The following is a 20,273-nucleotide window of genomic DNA, read 5'->3' on the forward strand; positions in this document are numbered from 1 at the left end:
AAAGTTAGCTGTGTTCTTCCTTTTCTCACAGCTGGCCAGCCTTATGCATAGCATGTTTAGCTACAAACACCTTTTGCTGATTCTCCCTGCAGCATCTTCATGGCTCACCAGTAGATCTGTCCACAGTTCTCAGGTCTACCAAGAGGGTGATTCAGTTCTCAGGTGAACAACAGGTTAGGCTCAAGCTGCATCTGCTACACTGTTTTCACCACGGGTCACATTCTATGCACTTGGTTAATAGATTCTAAGAGATCACATGGCTGCAACTAGAACTTCCTGCAGGCCTCTCGAAGTCAGCCAGCCAGCCAGCCTCTAACACCACTCTAGCACTGCCACTTTCTTACAGCTGTACTGGGTATGGAAACCACATCATCTTTAACCCATTGAATTCTAGCTCTGCCACTAACAAGTTGAGTGATCTTGGGAAAGTTATTTACCTTCTTTGAGCTTCAGTATTAAACTTGGATAATAGCATGTATCTTACAGTGGTGCTTAATAAACATCAGCCCCTTTCCACTTCTCCATAGTTGAGTCACAAGAGGCCAGTGATTTCCATTTGAAAGACATGTTTCTAATCAGCCCATTTGTTCATATTTTCATACAGTATATTGCTGATCTCAGCTTGAACATTTAGTTAATGGAAAGACTTCAGACACAGCAGGAAATTCTCCAAAGATATTTTTCAATGGGTGGTTGGTTTTAAAGTGTGTCTTGGCCTTTTGGAATGGATGACAGACAATTAGCCTGCCTTTTGCCTGAGCAATCAGACTGATTACTGGTGAGGCTTGGCTAATGGGGTCTTTCGTGAACTTACTCCCTAAATGAGAAATCTTTAACTTATCACAAAAACTCAATCTCATTTGTGCTGCTGATTCCTAATATTTCTAAATAAATGCTTGGCCTCAGGGCTTTTGTAGTCAAATAACCCAAATCAAACCAAGCTGCTCTGCCATGAGAAAATTTCACTTTGTGTGTATCAACTGGAAGAAACTCTTACGATCAGTTTGGAATCACCATAAGCAAAGAAAAGCCATAGCCTGTTCCGAGGCATGTTCCACTGGTCTAGGCTAACAAGTGGGTAAAAACTATGGGCTGAAATGGCTTTCTGAGATGCCCAGACACTAAATACTGGCATGTTTCAGAGTTGACATTCTGCAAGAAGCCACTAGGCTATTCCCCTAACCCCAAGTTGACAGACACACATAGAGGTCAAGGTTTTGTACCTAAGACAGAGGAGACAAAGGTCAGAGAAGCCAGTTACCTGTCTTGCATCAACCTAAAATGGAGAAGAGGGAGCCTGGGGAAAGTAAGAGGAGTTTGAAGTAGGGGACATCTTAGTAATGAGAGGGTCATCCTTCAGCAGGAGGTCATTTGAAGAGAGCCAAGCTTGTAAATGCTGATAGGAGGAGAGGGATAGGCAATCCAGGACCTGACAGAAGTCTGGCGAGAAATACAAAAGTGACTGAGAGCTGAGGTGTAATAACCCATACAGTTGTCTGGAGGGAACTACTCCAGTGGGAACTCCAGTGGCCTTGAAGGGGACATCTGGAGTATTCCACCTACTAGTCCTTCCTTTGCAGTTCTTCCTTATCAGGGATTTTTCACAACAATTCTTGAAATACAGGGTCAAAGTGGAACATAGGAATACTGGGTGCTTTTGGATTCCTTTTGAAATATTAAATTATATTGAACTGCCTCCATAGCTGACTCTGAGCTCTTTAGCTATTGTATTTTCACTATCTCCACTGGCTGTTTCCAGAAACCTTGTGAAGGGATGGTTGTCCACTTCATAGCTGCTTGGGACATTCTGAGTACCCAGTATCCTGACTGTGGAATAAAAAAAAAATCCTTCTTCTTGGCTTAATAGAAGCAATGTTCAATTTTTTCTATTAAGAAAAATTTTAGTATAAAACATCAAGAAGATAAAACAAAGAGGGACAGAAATGTATTCAAGACATAAGTTTTTCATTGTAATAGAAGAGTTTGGCAAAATTTAGGAGCCAGTAAACCTCAGTTTCTTTCCCTTTTCTCCACCTGGCCTAGAGCATCCTGAACAAAACCTCTTTAAATCCTTCCTCATCTCCATTTTCCCATTTCCTTCTCTGCACCTTCCACTGGAAGTAGGCTTAGGCAGGGGCCTCAGTCACCTCAGGTAAGACCACAAAGGTCATTAAAGGCCCATTCTGAGGAGAGAAAACCTCCCATTTCTCAATGACTGTGGTTGTCAAGCTGTGGTATGCATAAGGACCACCTGGGGAACTTGTTAAGGCACATATTGTTGGGCCTCTCTTCCAAAGACTCAGATTCAATAGGTCTAGGGCGGGGCTCAGGGACATGCATTTTGAAACATTCATTCTAGGTGATCCCAATACAGGTGGAAAGAAGATACTTTGGAAAGACTATTGTAGGGTTATGTCAACATAATAAAAGTCTCAGAGAATTGGCACCAATTCCTCAGAGAACTAGTCATTTCCCTCCTCTTCTGTAGACCAAAAAGGAGTCATTCCCAGGGTCTGGATCTCAAGGGTCTACTTAGTTCAATCCACCAGCTCCAGAATGGCACTCTGCAAGCCCACAACAGCTGCTGCCTATATATCTGTATATAAAATAATATTTTATTGTGTTTTAGGTGAAAGTTTACACAGCAAATTAGGTTCCCCTTTGTCATTACTTGCTTTGGTCAAGTTGTGCTGACTTCACCCATATTTGGGAAGCTGTCTCTTTTTAAAGATCACAAGGGAGCAAGATTCCACAGCATCCCATGGAAAGCCATTCCAGTGTTTAATTGCCCTTCAGTTAAGAAGCTCTTTCTTACATTTAATCAATTCTCTTATTGCAAGACTCATTGCCTCTTGCTCTATTCTCTGTGGAGATGGAAAATAACACGTTAGTGTGTGCTTTCTAACTCTTTGTTGAATCAGAGTGTTGGAGCCAAGAGAGATTGTGATATTATCTGCCTCTACCCCTTTATTCTACCTATGAGGATATTTGCCCAAGGACATGCATATAGTCAATTGATTTTAGTTTTCATTGCCTGAAAAACATCTGAGGGAAGCTGGCTTTAACAAAGAGAAATTTATTTTCTCACAGTCTAGTAGGCTAGAAGTCTGAATTCAGGGCGTCATCTCCAGGGGAAGGCTTTCTCTCTCTGTCAGCTCTGGAGGAAGGTCTTTGTCATCGATCTTCCCCTGGTCTAGGAGCTTCTTAGTGCAGGAACCCTGAGTCCAAAGGACCAGCTGTGCTCCTGGTGCTGCTTTCTTGGTGATAGGAAGTCCTCCTGTCTCTCTCTTTTATGTCTCAAAAGAAATTGACTCAAGATACAGCCTTACCTTGTAGATTGAGTCCTGCCTCACTAACATAACTGCCTCTAATCCTGCTTCATTAATATTATAGAAGTTAGGATTTACAACACATAGGAAAATCACATCAGATGACAAAATGGTGGACAATCACACAATACTGGGAATCATGGCCTAGTCAAGTTGATACACGTTTTGGAGGGACACAATTCAATCCATACCAATAATGATAAACATAAAGGAAAATGTCTTGAAACATTTGTAAAACTGCAATTTGAAATTTCAGTTTGCATTTGACATTAACTAAGTAAACACTAGCAGAATGAACAGAGAAATATGTTGATTTAGTTTAACTTCACCGATAGTTTATAAAGATCATTAGTTCTGCATAAAATATTTCTATTTTGAAAAATCTGCATCAGCCTTATCCATATTTTTCTATTTATTACCTATCAAGGGCTAACACTTATTGTCCTTACAATGCATTGAGGATATTTTCATTTGGTAGTGCAGCGGATCTTAGGGTCAGAGAGCTGAGATGATCATTCCCCCAACTGCACAATGTCTGTTTCTTGTTTTGTTTTCCTGCATCCTCAATTCCTCTATTTCCCTACCTATCTTTCCCCTGCCCCACCCATAAAACAACCAACCAACCCACTGCGTTGAGTCGATTCTGACTCATAGCAACCCTACAGGACAGAGTAGAACTGCCCCATAGGGTTTCCAAGGGGTGCCTGGTAGATTTGAACTGCTGACCTTTTGGTTAGCAGTCGAATTCTTAACTACCACACCACCAGGGTTTCTGCCCCACCCACAGGTACCTAGAAAATGTGTTCACATGTAAATGTGTTCTTTAAAATTATATTTTTTTATGTGTATAATTTTTTTTAAGTAATATTTTACTGTGTTTACTGTGAAGGTTTACACTGCAGTTTAGGTTCCCATTCAATAATTTCTGTACAAGTTGTTCAGTGACATTGGTTACATTCTTCACAATGCACGAACATTCTCATTATTTCTGTTCTAGTTGTTCCATTTCCATTAATGTAGTTTCCCTGCCCCCTTACACTCTCATCGTTTTAAAGTAATTGCTGATTGCTTGGTCTCATATATGTGATTTTTTAAAGGAGCACAGTACTTACAGGTAATATTCAATATTTTGTGAGGCAATTTATTATTTAGCTACAAGATGGCCTCAAGGGTTAGTTTCGGTTCAAGGTTTGAAGAGTATCTCAGGGCAATAGTCTCAGGGAGTCCTCCAGTGTCAACCAGTCCAGCAAGTCTGGTTGTTTTGTTTTTTCTTTTTTAGGAATTTGAGGTTCTGTTCTACATTTTTCTCCCATTCCCTCAGGGTCTGTCTCTTATGGCCTTGATTAGAATGGTTGGTAGTGGTACATGTATATAAATTATTGAATTTATATACTGTATTTTCACACAAATAACGCATGCCTTCTGTTTGTTTTCCACCCTCGAGGTATTTTCATAAGCGTGCTATGCTAATTCTTTTACAGTAACATGTTTTGTGCTACAAATCAAGCACAACGTCTTCTTAGACACAGTAAAAAAAAAAAAAGAAAAAAACTGCTGCCGTCAAGTTGATTCTGACTCATAGAGACCCTACAGAGCAGAGTAGAACTGCCCCATAGAATTTCCAAGGAGCAGCTGGTGGCTTTGAACTGCTAACATTTTGGTTAGCAGCCTGAGCTCTTAACCACTGTGCCACCAATGCATAGCTGAACTCAAGCAGACATCCGAAACACATTAGTTCAGTTCTCCACTTTTCTGTTCTTTGAGTCATTCCCGATACCTAAAACTGGCTCTACAAACAGCAAGTTCTTAAAAAATAGTTCTTGGATAAAATTAATAATATTGATTGATAAAATTAATATTGATGGGAGAAAATTGTATCAAAAAAGTCTCATAGCTAGAGTCACAAAGTGGCTGAAAAGTGAGAAGGGATCAGGGAGAAAAAAATTTAAGGAAGGAAAAGGAGATGAGCTTTAGGTAGCACACACGATAAACAGAAATTCCTGGGGCTTTTTTTTTTTTAACCTCCTAATGAACATCTTGGTGATGCAGTGGTGAAGAGCTCGGCTGCTAACCAAAATGTCGGCAGTTGGAATCCACCAGCCACTCCTTGGAAACGCTATGGGGCAGTTCTACTCTGTCCTATAGGATGATTATGAGTTGGAATCGACTCCGTGGCAATGAGTTTTTTTGGAATGAACACCAATAAGGTCCCTGGGAAGTACAAACAGTTTGTGCTCTACTACTAACTTAAAGGTTGGCAGTTCAAGCCCACCCAGCAGCACCACAGAAGAAAGGCCTGGCGATCTGCTGCCACAAAGATTACAGTTAAGAAAACCCTACGGAGCTTACTTCTACTCTGGAACACTTGGGGTTGCCATGAGTCGAAATCAACTTGACAGCAATAGGTTTTTTGTTTTTTTGAATAAACAATAATAATAATAATACAATCAACTTCATCTTGAAGCATCTGCCTAGATAATGCCAATATTCTAGAATGTTCTGCTCTCATCTTTCCATCTTGGCAGAAATACTGAGTTGTGGGACATTCCACTCAATTCTCTTTATTCATACATCTCAGATTATTCTCAACAGGAACAAGTACGTTCACAAAGGCTCTTCTCAATCTCATGAATAATTATTTTACAGGTTTAGCTTTTTTTCTGCATCAACCCTCATTCTTCATGTAGCTCTTACTCTCTACTTCATCCTCTAGGTGGAGTTGGTAAAAAGAATTATGGAATAGTTAAAATATGGGAGTGTAATCACTGTTAGGATAAATATCTTTGTTTTATAAAAATTCCTCCAACTTACCAGTCTAAACAGCAGTGAGCTTACAAAATAGTGGGAAATGCCCAATGACATACACCATGGGAGAACCCTTTGCTAGCTACTGTGCAGTCTAGGGTTTGTTTATTTTCCTTTATAAAACTAAATTAATATCCTTAAGCACCAAATTTTCCTAACAGATTTTAAAGAACTTTATTATTGATAGAATTTTATAGAGAAAATAAAATTATGTGTAATGAGTTTGATTAGCAGTATAGTTACTTTATGGTAATAATATTATAGGTGAGAGTTAGAGGTTGGTTTTTGTTTTATGAATAATTAATAGTGGAAAAATTTCAAAGAAGGTAGCTTCTTTTGAGTAACTATTCCTTTAAATAATCAAGAACATTTGGGAGAAATTGTTTGACTATCAGGTCCATCCCAGTCAAGTAACCAATCTGTGTAGATCTTAGTCTCCAGGGTTCTGGGAATCATCTGTACATAATAATTCATCATGGATATCCCATTTGGAAAAACTAAAGCTAAATGCATTCATCTGAAGAAATGTAAAGGTCATTGAAAAAAATATATATAAGCTTAAAGAAAAACCAAATGTCATATGAAAAAAGAGAAGACTGGAGGTAAAGTTAGATAATTATGACTCTGTGAAAGCATCCATTTGATATGACTAGTTTGGATGACTTAGAAAATAAACTAGCAAGTAAGTGGTAAAATAAATATAATCTCTTTTAAAGGACACAAGTTACAGTACACACGTCAATATAAACAACGGAATGACACTGCAATAAAATACTTGACCTCAGATAGAAATTCCCAAACATTTTAGGCCAAAAGTACTTAATTTCACTCTACCCAAATGTACTCATTGATCTTTATTTCATGCTTGTATTTCACTTACAACTGTCATAATCCTTTTAGACAAAATATTTTACTGAACTTTTGATATTTGCCACTTTACATCTAAGCCTGTAATCCCTGTGGTTTTATTTTAACTTTTAGTTTTCCACAGCACAATTTAAAAACAGAAATATAAACTGATTTCATACACATTTTAAGAATTGATATTGAACATCTGTTGCAGAGAAAAATGTTTATTTTAGTGAAATGTCTGATTACACTGAAAAACATATAATTTGAATATATAAGTAAAAAAGAACTTCCATTTAGAAGATGTGAGAATGAAAGAAATACAGCAGAGAGCCATAGCAATTTTGAAACCCCACTCAGAGATATTTTGACGTCCTTCCACCTTGTGGGTATGTAAGATTTCTTGATTAGGTACTGATTCTTTTCTTTGGGAGAAGCTTCTTTATCCATTGTTCTTTGTGGCCTATGACTCCATCCTCTAGGAATATGTTCCTTTTCCATTTATTCTTTGTCCATAGTGAGCATTTGAGAAAAAGCTTCCTTGGGAGTTAAGCAGCTTTCTCAGTCCATTTCTTTTCCATAAATCATTTGTAGAATGAAGTCATTTTAAGTTCCAAAGAGTTACAGATTTTTAATATCCAAACTCATGGTTTCTTTAACAACTGTCTTGAAAACTTAGTAGGCTTTTAATCTATTTGATTTCAGTCAGTTTTATGTTCCAATAATTATATCAACAGTTCTTTTCTAGACATTTTCTTAGATTTGTCCCATTTCTTTGCTTTCTAGCTTCCACGCCTTTCAATTTAATTGCAGGTAAATTGAGCTTAACAGACTTTGGTGGGAAAGCCGTACATTTAGTCTCTTTCCCTAAACCATTTTGTCCAATTGAATAGATGTACTGTATGCCACGTCTTTAGTTAGAACTCTACTCTGAAACAAGTACTTTCACAAAGGCCTGTCAGAGTTTTCAACAATGGTGTCAAGGCTATATTCTCATTCTATCTTTGCCAGAAAGCTGAGTTTTACTCTTCATTGCCCAAAGCTCTCAGTATCAGCTTTCTTGCTGTCTACCAACAATTCTTAAACCATATACTTTATAAATCTTTTTGGTTACAACAGCATCCCATTCCTAGTACTAATTTATCTGTAAGTCAGCATAAGCGAGGTTATATTGTAGTATCAAACAACTCCAAGAAACTCATTGAATTAAAGCACCAGGGCTTCTTTGTTTGTTTTTGGTTTTTTGCTCATGTTTCAAATCCAGCACAGTGTTGGCTGGGAACTCGTGTTGTTCTCACACTAGGACCCAGGTTTACGGACTAGCTGCCACCTAGAGCATTGTCAGTTGCCATGACAGAGAGAAAAACAGGGTGAATCACCCCTGGCTTTTAAAGATTCCACAAGGAAGCATACATCACTTCCATTCACATTACACTGGCCAAAGTAAGGTACATGCCTATACCTAATTTCAAAGGGATACAGAATGGTAATTCTAACACAGGCCTGATAGGGAACTAGAACCATTTGGTGGACAGCACTGACTGTTATGGATTGTGTCTCCCGAAAAAGAAATGTGAAAGTTCTAACCCCTGTATGTGTAATTATGACCGTATTTGGAAATAGGGGTTTTCTTATGCCAATGAGACCATATCAGAGTAGGAAGGGCTGAACAAAATCACTTCTGAGTGGTGCTTTATAAACAGATCAGGATACAAAAACACACACAGGGGGAAGATGCCACAAACAAACCCCACAGTTATTAGCAGTCACTCCCCATTCACCCTCTCCCCATCCCTTGGCAACCACTAATCTACTTTCTGTCTCTATGGATTTGCCTATTCTGGACATGTCATATATGTAGCCTTTGAGTCTAGCTTCTTTCACTTAGTATAATGTCTTCAAGCTCATCCATGTTGTGACATGTATCAGCACTTCATTCTTTTTTATGGCTGAATAATATTCCTTTGCATGTATATACCATGTTTTATATATCCATTTATCCACTGATGGACATTTTTGGCTATTATGAATAAGGCTGCTATCAACATTCTGTACAAATTTTTGTATAAACATGTATTTGCAGTTCTCTTGGGTATGTACCTATGAGTGGAGTTGCTGTATCATATACTAACACTCTAACTTATGAGGAATTGCCCAACCGTTTTCCAAAGTGGCTATACCATTTTACATTCCCACTGGCAATACACTAGGGTTCCAATTTCTCCACATCCTCACCAACACTTATTATTTTCTTTTTTCATTATAGTCTTCCTAGTGGGTGGGAAGTGGTATCTCATTGTAGTTTTGATTTGCATTTCTCTAATGAGTAATGATATTGAGCATCTTTCTATATGCTTATTAAACATTTGTATATCTTCTTTGGAGAAATGTCTGTTCAAATCCTTTGCCCATTTTTAATTGGGTTACTTATCTTTTTTGTTGAGTTGTAATTCTTTATACATCCTCAATACTAGGCTTATCAGCTATATGATTAACAATTATTTTCTCCCATTCTGTGGGTTGTCTTTTCATTTTCTTGATATTGTTCTCTGAAGCACAAAAGTTTTTAAATTTTGATGAAGTCAAATTTATGTATTTTTTTCTTTGGTCACTTGTGCTTTAAGTGTCATATCTAAGAAATCTATTGCCTAATCCAAGATTAGGAATATTTATAATTATGTCTTCATCTATGTATAACATTAATCTTAACCTTTACCTTCTTCTGAGATAATGCAAGAACTTTGGAACATTTCAATTCCATTTACCCCATCAGCTTATATGCTATTATTGTCAAACATTCGTATACACAATTATTAAAATCCAATAAAATGCATTAACATAATCATTTTATGCAGTAAATTTTCAGTTAGCTATCCTTATATATTTACTCTAACTTTTGTTTTCATTTCTTGCTGAAATCGAATCTTCCACCAGGGATAACTTTGTTTTTGCCTAAAGAATTTCCTTTAGATTTTCCTTCCTTAGGATCTACCGTTGTTAAATTTATTTTCATTTTTAATGTATTTATTTTGCCTTAATTGTTAAAGAATATTTTTGCTGTGTAAAGAATTCTTTGTTATTTTCGTTCAATATTTTGAAGTTATTTTTCTACTGCCCTCTAGTTTCCAATCTTACTGCTGTGAAGACAGAAGTCTTTTGAGGGTAATCCATCCTTTTTTAACTGAGCAGGTTTTAAGATTTTCTCTTTGTTTTTTATGTTTTGCTGTCTTACTATGATGCATCTTAAATTCCTATTTATCCTACTTGGGATCTACTGGACTTCTTGGATTTATGGCATAAGGTCTTTAACTACCTCTGGAAAATTCTCAGCTATTATCTCTTCCAATATTGTCTCTGTCACAGTCTCTCTCCCCTTTTTCTGGGATTCCAAGTATGTTTGACATTCTCACAGTGTCCTTTATATCTCTCCTTACTCATTTTCCATAGTTTAGTCTTTGTTATTTTAGATAGTTTCTTCTGATCTGTATTCCAGTTTATCAAGTCTCTGTTCAGCTGTATCTGACATATATTAAAGAGATCCACTGAGTTCTTAATTTTGGTTATTTTTTAAGTAGTAGAATTCCTAATTGGTTCTTTTCCAAGTTAAAAAAAAAACACAATCTGCATTAAATAATTTTAATATCTGGTGGCCTTGTGGTATGTTTTTTAGTTATCTAGTGCTGCTATAACAGAAATACCACAAATGGATGGCTTTAACAAATTTATTCTCTCACAGTTTAGGAGGCTAGAAGTTCGAATTCAGGGTGCCAGCTCCAGGGGAAGGCTTTCTGTCTCTGTTGGCTCTGGGGGAAGGTCCTTGTATCAATCTTCCCAGGTTGAGGAGCTTCTCAGTGAAGGGACCCCTTGTCCAAAGGACACGGTATTCTCCTGGCTCTTGTTTCTTAGTATGAGGTCCCCGCATCTTTCTCCTCGCTTCTCTCTTTTATATCTCAAAAGAGATTGACTTAAGACACAACCTAACCTTGTAGATTGAGTCCTGCCTCATTAACGTAACTGCCACTAAACCCATCTCATCACATCATAGAGCTAGGATTTACAACACATAGGAAAATCAAATCAGATGACAAAATGGTGGACAATCACAATACTGGAAATGATGACCTAGCCAAGTTGACAAATATTTTTGGGGGACACAATTCAATCCATGGCAGTTTCTATTGTTAATTTTTCAATTGATTCTGGTGTACTGCATTCTCTGTCATTTATTTGAAATTACATTCATTATGTGCACCACCATTTTATCTGAAATACTTTCAGAAATAATATCATCCTCAGGAGAGGGTATTTCTTTCAGTCAGACATTGGAAGGCTAGCAATTCATGACCAAAAAAATTTTTTTTTCCTAGAGCTGAACTACAATTAATACTGCCACTCCAGTCTTTTTGCGGAAGTTTCTCCAGTCACTCCTGTGGTTGGCTGACACCAAACTTGTAGATATTCTCAAGAAGGGCTCATATTTGCATGCTTAAAACTGTTTTCTATGGTCTTGATACTTGGAGGACAGCTTGACCTAATATAAAATCATTGGGTCACACTTTCCGTCCTTGAGATTTTCAAAAATTCTGCTTAAATTTGCCTTGCTTTGCATGTTATTTGTGAAAGTCTGATGCCAGTCTAATTCTCTTGCCCTTGCAAGTTATTTGGTCTTTTTTGCCTTTAGGTCCTGAGAACTTTCTTAACTTTCATAGTCTAATACGTTTTCTAGGATATGTCTTGGAGTTGATTGCTGATGGTCAATTTTTCCAGTACTCTGTAGGCCCTTTCAATATGACGATTCAAGTCTTATTTCAGTAAAGTTTTCTTAGACTACAGTTCTTTTTAAAACTTTTGAACAAATTTTAGATTTATAGAAAAGTTGCATATAAAGTACATAGAGTTCCTGTATATACCTCACTCTCCTCCCCTAATACTAACACCTCACATAACACAATTACCAAAATAAAAAATTAACATTAGTTTAATACTATTAACTAAACTGCAGACCTTATTTGAATTTCACGTTTTCTCACTAATGTCCTTTTTCTGCATCAGGATCCTATCCTGGAGTCCACATTGTGTGTAGTTATTTCCCTCAGTCTCCTCCAACCTGTAGCAATTCTTCCGTCTTCCCTCATCTTTCATGATCTTAAAACTTTTGAAGAGTATTTGTAAGTTATCTTGTAGAATGTCCTTCAGTTGGGGTTGTCTGATATTTTTGAATGAAGTTATGCATTTTTTGTAGGTATATTACAGAAATGATTTTGTATATTTCTCAGTGAATCATATTAAAGGGTTCAAAAAGTTAGTATGTCTTATTACTGGTGATGTTAACTTTAATCACTTGGTTAACATAGTGACTGCCAGGTTCCTCTAAAATTAGTATCTTTCCCTTTGTAGTTAATATCTTGAGGAACGCACTTTGAAACTATGCAATCTGTTTCTTAAACTTTTGCCCACTGATTTGGCTTCTTTAGTTTTCTTCGGTCAGATGGGTCTTCAATGATCACCACTTCCTGGTATTTATACTCTTGTGTTATCCCCTCCCACATTGTACCAGGGTTGGTATGCGACAGAGATGACCATATGCCTCTTGCAAGATGAGGTAATAAAAAAAACACTGTGGCTTTCCTCTTAAGCATGCGCTCTTGCTCTTGGTCTTTCTTGGATCACCCTCTCTGAGTCTCTGGAGGAAACCAGCTGCTGTGTCATGAATAATCTTATGGAGTGATCCATGTAGCAGGGAATGGAAACCTCTGGCTAACAGTCACATGAGCAAGCTTGGAAACATCATCCAGGCCCAGTCAAGCTTCAGATGGCTGACACCTTGACTGAAGTCTTATGAAAGACTGAACCATAACTACCCAGCTAAACTTCACTGGGATTCCTAACTTACAAAAACTGTGAGGTAACAACTATTTGTTGTTTAAAGTCACATAGTTTTGGGGTAATTTGTTATATAATAGATAACTAATGCAGATTTTGGTATTAGGAATCGTGTTAACATAGCAAAACCTAAAATATGGGAGAAGCTTTGGAACTGGGCAGGGAGCAGAATCTGAAACAGCTGTAAGGACTTTAACGAGACTGCAAACTGCTGTGAACAGACTGTTAACGAATTTTGGACTTTGACGAGCCCGCCAGTGAGGATTCAGAGAAAAATGAGAAAGTCATTTTGGAAACTAAAGGAAAGGGGATCCTTGTTTTGTAGTACATGTCTTTCAGTTTCTTGAGTGCATCCTGCTCACTCTTATTTCAGGGCCCATGTGATGTACCTTTTATAAGAATGTCCTCCCTCTATACCCCTCCCTTCCCCTACTCCTCATACCTCCTCTTTCACACAGATAACTCTTACAAAGTATTTGGGAATCATTTCAGCCATCTTTATCCCTTAGAAGTTTCCTCATACTCCCCAAGTCTGGGTCGAAAGTCCATTCTACAACACCCTATACTCCACTCCTCCTACCCTGCCATTTGTAGCATTAATCACAAAGAATATTATGTGAGAGAAAGAACTATCTGGCTTCTTCTCCACTGTATTTCCAGAATTTAGCACAGTGCTTGGCACATAGAAAGAGCTCAATAATTATTTACTGAATAAATGAATTCAATGCTTCAACACAGAAGCAATTTTTCCCAATTTCAAAACTTTAAAAATCTTTTATTAAATCTGCTCATTCAATCTTGACTTCCAATTCCATACCTCTCAAATTATCCTACAAATCAGCATTGACCCCAGTCATTTCAACCAGCACCCCTAATTCTCTACTTTACTCTTATAATGCACTCACCTCTCTCATTCCCAAACCATGAATTAACTTAGCAGTTTAATTTTTACCTTTCAGGTCCTGAACTACTGATCCCAGGAGTTCCATAAAGTCATCAAACCTTTCAAACTGGTTCCATTAAAATTTCACACCTCTAAAACCCAACGGGCTCTCAACAAGACTTCTGTGGTACTTATTTCTGGATTGTTCCTTCTCCTAGCATATGTCTAAATTTTTACCACTTCTTCCAAGCTTTGGATGTACTAGGCCTGCTCACTCTCAACTGATGATCCTGCTCCTTTGTCGCCAATAAAAGAGGGAACAGATACAAGTCCTCTCACTTCGCCCGAGATTTTCTTTGCTTTGTCTTGTCCCTTTTCCTTCCTGTCAAGCTGAGTCCTTTATCTGTGCTCTTGATCCTACTTCTTCTGGCCTGCTCTTACACACTGCCTCAACAACTTTGATCTGGTCACATCTTAAATTAATTTAACTCACACAAAGGCAGCTTTACACAAGGTCCCATTATGCCTTTTCTTTGTATTGCATCAACTAAAGTCACATTCACTCCACTGCTAGTTGATTACTGTACACTAGGATGGCAGGTAATAGCTTTTCCATACTTGATGTGCCAAAAATGACCTCAAATACAAGCCAACAACAGGAATTTGAAAGTTGCCAATTACAATACTTCAGGCGCTTGAATATACCATGGACTGCCAAAAGAACGAACAAATGTATCTTGGAAGAAGTACAGCCAGAATGCTCCTTAGAAGCAAGGATGGTGAGACTACATCTCACATACCTTGGACAGGTTTTCAGGAGGGATCAGTCCCTGGAAAAGGACATCATGCTTCTTGAAGTACAGGATCAGTGAAAAAGATGATGACCTTAAACGAGATGGATTGACACAGTGGCTGCAACAATGGGCTCAAGCATAAAAACGATTGTGAGGATGGCAGGACCTGGCTGTGTTTTGTTCTGTTGTACACAGGGTTGCTACAAGTCGGAACCGACTCGACGGCACCTAACAACAATTACAATACTGGAGGTGGTACAGACTCTTGGGTCACATCTCCTCCCATATACTGTTGTTACTTCCAAGCCTTCAATGTCTGAGTCAGCATCTTTTCTAAGTCACAGAAATCAATAAATATCAGAATGTATAAAACAGAAAGAAGGGTTTGAGAACAGAGAAGGATTCTTAGCTGATTAACTGGCTGGTGAGCTACAGAATTGGGGGCGGGGGGGGCGATTAGAGGGGGTTTGTCAATTCAAACAAGACCACAAACCACTCAAAACAAACATTATCATAAATCACTTTAAATTTCTGAGGTCTAGCTGGGAAACTTTCAGAAAACAGCAGAGACCATAGCAGTGTTTCACAGATCGGCACACCCATTTCCTTCTTCTCGCTACCCCAAACACACACACTTAGCAAAGGTCTTGCACTGGTTATGAGACAAGGATAGAAGAAACAGCAACTGGCTCTGCAGATAAAAGGTAAAAGCCTAAGAAATCCCTTTACACTTACTCCCACCTTAAAGCAACTATTAGTTATGCTATGCTTCGATCTTTTCAGCCATGTTTACTCATATATATTATTGTCAGTATCTTTGAAAACAAAGAAAAACATGTAAGCATTACAAATTTTAAGGGCCTTTCACAAACCAAATGACAGTAGGTTTTTATTAACATATCTTACAATGTTCATTATTCCTAGTTTTGTAATTTCTGCTTAATTATAAAGATTGATTTAGCTTCTACAGTAATGTACTGTATTTAAATGATCATTCATACAAGATATCACACCAGTACATTTTTTCAATAATATACACACGTCACTCTAATTTGGACCTGTTATTTTTAAAAGCGGGCTTATAAATGGGACTTATAAAAGTTATGGGGAAAAAAATTAAAGTTCTAGTTTAGCAGCATGCATGTATGTATTCAAGTACAATTTCCAACCAAGTGCTTTTTTTAAAATTTACTGGTGACTAATTCACCAATATCAAAATAAACACTATCAAATACCCAAATTTTAAAGTTAAGGCTAATATTTTCACTTCACATCCATATGCACAACCATAAAACATTCCATTTTAAATACGTAGTAATCAAAGTCTGAATATATTATACCATGTATATATAGCATCAGTTTCAAACTGCAGAATTAATCAAGTTCATGAATCCTGTAACAGAAATTTACTAGAGATGTAAATTAGCATTTTGCTCTTCAACCACACTTACAAAATGGTCTGGTATTCATAATGACCAATGCAAAAAATATGACAGGCTGAACTTATGATACAGTATTTAAAAAAGTAGCAATGTGTTGAAAAGGACAGCTATTTAGTCAAACAATTATTCTAGTCTTACAGAAAGTTATCTTAGTATTTTGGAAATGCATATAAAAATAGCAAGCTATTTCCATGTATTTTATTGTAGAGCTATAGGTGAAGTTTTGCCTTTTGGACATGTTTGAAAATGTACGGCTCTGCTTTCCCTATTTTAATGCTAGGCCATCATTTAATGTCAATTTGCATATTTGGTAATGTCATGTCGTTCAATAATTTTTTAGAACATGGATCTAACTTTATTTTTATATTTTATCATTAGATGTCTTTTACTTTATTTTTACACACAAAAATGTAATTTTATATAATAAGCCATGGAAGTCCAAAGTTCCAGGAATTGGTTAATAGCACTATATATGAAATAATCATCAAATCATTTGAATCATTTGGAAAAAAAATCTTGGTAGCAATATATAACATGCTTATCTGTAATCTTCTTTCACTACTTATAGAGTGAGTTTTAGCTCAATCATTCCCATTCGTACTGATTTAAACACCCTACAAATATAAATTCCTTTTCACAGCAGTTTCTAAGGAGAATGCAGATGCACAGCTCATTCATAAGGGTCATTGCCACTGAGCCTTTTTTCTCTTTAAGGAAATCAAGCAGAAATAACAGTGATTACACTGCACAAATACAATATAGTTGAACCTCTTGAGCTGACAGAAAAGCTCCAAAATTATGTTTCCTTTATGGGGAAGTCTGCACATTTCCAATCCAATCATTTAAACAAAAATCTGGTTGGTAATATAAAAGATGGTCACGCACAGAATCAAAACCTGCCATGTGTATGCTCTTAAAACATTTGATTTTATGATAAAATCTTACTTGTTACTACTGCTAGTAATTCTTCCAACTGAAATGGCAAATTTTGATTTTTAAGGACCCCTCCAAACACATATATATCCCCCAAAACATACTGTATTATATTAACAGCAGCTATCTACTATTTTACAGCTATTTCAATTATTTACCTGGGGAGAATATTTATGAAATTCCTGAGAATGAATTCAGTTTTCAGCAAAGCCTTAAACTTTTAACAGATTTCTCACAATAAGAAAAAATTTCAAAGTTCTACTATTAGACCAACTTTTACTATACAATATTTCACATAAATCGTGTTTTACATTTTGTCTAATTACATACAGCAAAAATCTCAAATCCACACAAGAATGACAGAGGAAAAAGATGCAATATGTTTAGCAGTTGCAAATTAAACACACAGATATAAAGAAGCAGTAAAAGGTCAAATAAATCACACTCAAAGTATGAATAACTGAGAGGCATTGTTGGGAGAATCATTTCTAAATGATTTTGTGAACGAATTGTGCTTCTTATTAACTGTGGACTAAAAAAAAGGACCACTAAAGAACGACTTAACTTGTTACTTGTTATGTTTTCCAGATACATTTTTTTTAATTTTAATTATTATACCATTAATGTGGTTACCAAGCACCTAATTTTGGAAAAGCTTCAGAATGTATACTTTTTTTCCTCCAGCAAGAGCATTAATCTCCCAAATTAAGTTAAAGCTTATTGCTGATAAAAGTAAATTCTTAATGAAAACGATGATATGATGTGATGTTGAGGTGGTAAGTCACAGCCCATTATAATGTGGACCCCATCTTTTATTGATGTGATCAAAGGTATGAGAAATCCACTGTTGTTCAAGAACTTTGTATCTTTCCTTACAAATATAGAGAGGCTTGCCTCGCCTATAACAAAAAGAAAAAAAAGATATTAAAAATAACACAATACAATGGAGAGTTAACATGCATTACTTTTTTAATAGATTCCTTATGACAAAAACTCACATAGCCACTTATTTTTTTTTCTATTTCCTTAGCATGTTGAAGTGGAAAATATCTCAAAAATTAGAAATAGCTCTAAATTAATGATTGTCAGACTTCTTAATGTAAAATAAAATAATTACAAAGCCAGGAATGACACATTGTTCTTTACTGACCAAATTTCAATAAAACACCCAGATGTATCTATGGACATCTGACCTAAGATCACGGTCTTCCTCTCCATGAGCATCCAAATACACGGAACCCCACAGGCAGAAGCGGTGGCCTCGAATGATTATAATCACTGATGCATTGATCAAAAGGAAAATCCCTGTTCCAGCACCACAGTTCTGAGAATGCTAAAAAAATAAAAAAGATATCAATAAACTTCATAAGCAAATGGGCATTATAACAAAATCAAAAAATGTCTTAATTAAATGCCTTCTAAAGAACAGAGATATTTTTAAAATTTTAATAAGATTTCACCTATTAGTAAGCTTATAATCTCAATCTTAATACTTTATTATTAATATATTAGAGGAATTTGGATAAAAATTATCCAGGAACACAATTAACAGCCAACCTAAGTCAGAGTCTAGCATTTCAAACGGCATATATGACTACTGTTAAACGCATACATTATAAGGTATGACCTAGCATTAAAGGATAGTGAAAGTAAGGAAAGGACCTAGAACTGTATTTAAGAAAGGTTTTACTCATTTAAGTAAAGCCTCTGATTTTTTTTTAACCCTTCTACTAGATTAAAAAGAATAAAAACAAAAACATCCCTACATGTAATACATGTTTAATCCAAAGAGCAGTTAAATGTGACGAGCTGGCTTGATCCTATATATCACATTTTCATGTGAAAAGAGATTTGATTTTCATAAACTTTGTATCATTTACTATTGCTTACCAATACACATTCACAGTAACTTTGTTGCTTGCAGCAAAGTCCTTTTAGGCATACAAAAGTACCACAAACAAGGCAAACGGCAGGATCTTTGGGAACCTTGGTACAAACACTGCAGGTTTTTCTGTGGTAGTACTGAAAAATGGTGTTATAATTCTCAGGCAACTGTAGAAGATGTGGTAATTTCCATCTTGACTCTTGGATAAGCAGGGCCTAAAACATTACCCCCAAAAAATTCTTAGTCATATATATTTAAATCACTAAAACAAAATACTTATTTTTTTAAAGGAGCTTTTTTTTTTAAGAAAGGAAAATCTTTCTCTAAGAATGTGACTTATTTTCTTTATTAACACTTCTCATCTTCCATTTTATAAATGACTAAGGTAGTATTTCAACAATTAACACTCTTCATTTTAATGTAATTTCCAATTACAATATGATTTAATTTTTGAGGGTAAGCACCCTAAAGCATTAAAACTTGTTATTACTTTAAGAGAATAATACTAAATATCATTAAGCATGCATGGAAAACATATCTAGGTGTATTTGTTCTTAAATATGCTCAACGCAAAAAAATTTAACCAGTTACACATTTAAAAACCCAAGTTTGGACCTTTCTCAGATAAACAATAAAAAATTCTTTGGCTTTCTGAGGTTCACCCTTCAGCCAAAGATCAGACAGGCTCATAAAACAAAATGAGATTAAATGGGCACACCAGCCTAGGGGCAAGGATGAGAAGGCAGGAGGCGACAGGAAAGCTGGTAAAGAGGAACCCAAGGTCAAGAAGGGGAGAGTGTAGACATGTCATGGGGTTGGCAACCAGTGTCAGAAAACAATGTGTGTATTGTTTAACGAGAAATTCATTTGCTCTGTAAACCTTCATCTAAGGTACAATTTAAAAAAAAAAATTCATTGGCTTTTCTTTAGAGAAGGTCATAATTTATTATTTCTATTTTAATATTTTATAATCTTGAGTCTCCCTCTGTGATTCTAAGATGAGTTCCTTTATGTGGCTTTTTGCCTTGGTTCTTTGGAAAAACAGCTTGAGATCTTCCCCCTAAGCCCTGAGGAGTTAATCTTTGTCCTAGTTTTCTACCCTAGAGGGTTCATTACTTTTTGTCCAGGTTGACTGACATTTCCTGGGTAAGCTGTAAACAACTTGATGGTTTGATACTTTTTGTCTTGCCCTGGGCTGCAGCCTGCCCTGTAATTGGTCTATTTTACCCACCTTGCAGGGATTGGTCAATATACTTCTGCAAATGAAGTGACTGTGGCCTACAGAGAGGGGATTGGTCAGTTCCTGGCCCTGCTGGGAGGGCCATGCCTTGAAACTGACCAGAAGTTTGCTTATATATACAGCCAACCCCACAGAGGTTTGCAGACAGAAAGAAAGAAGCATAAAAGAAAAAAGGCAAGAAAGGCAAGAAGAGAGAAGCAGCAGAGAGATAGGAGGCAAGGAACATCCTA

The 20,273-nt window shown here is 36.5% G+C and overlaps 1 protein-coding gene across 5 annotated transcripts in view; it reads right to left on the minus strand.

The window, feature by feature from the left end:
• Positions 1 to 15,403: 15,403 nt before the first annotated feature.
• UBR3 (ubiquitin protein ligase E3 component n-recognin 3) overlaps positions 15,404 to 20,273 on the minus strand; it is a 254,201-nt gene continuing 249,331 nt past the window's right edge. For all 5 annotated transcript variants that reach the window (XM_023730582.1, XM_023730581.1, XM_023730584.1 and 2 more), the window contains exons 37-39: positions 18,809 to 19,018; positions 18,112 to 18,251; positions 15,404 to 17,817 (exon numbers count right to left, since the gene is read on the minus strand). In XM_023730582.1, the coding sequence (XP_023586350.1) occupies positions 17,700 to 17,817; positions 18,112 to 18,251; positions 18,809 to 19,018 (468 nt within the window). In that variant the 3' untranslated portion in view covers positions 15,404 to 17,699. The remainder of the gene's footprint in view (positions 17,818 to 18,111; positions 18,252 to 18,808; positions 19,019 to 20,273) is intronic.

The sequence above is a fragment of the Trichechus manatus genome, unplaced genomic scaffold (assembly GCF_000243295.1).
Source record: "Trichechus manatus latirostris isolate Lorelei unplaced genomic scaffold, TriManLat1.0 scaffold00037, whole genome shotgun sequence".
NCBI lineage: Eukaryota > Metazoa > Chordata > Mammalia > Sirenia > Trichechidae > Trichechus > Trichechus manatus.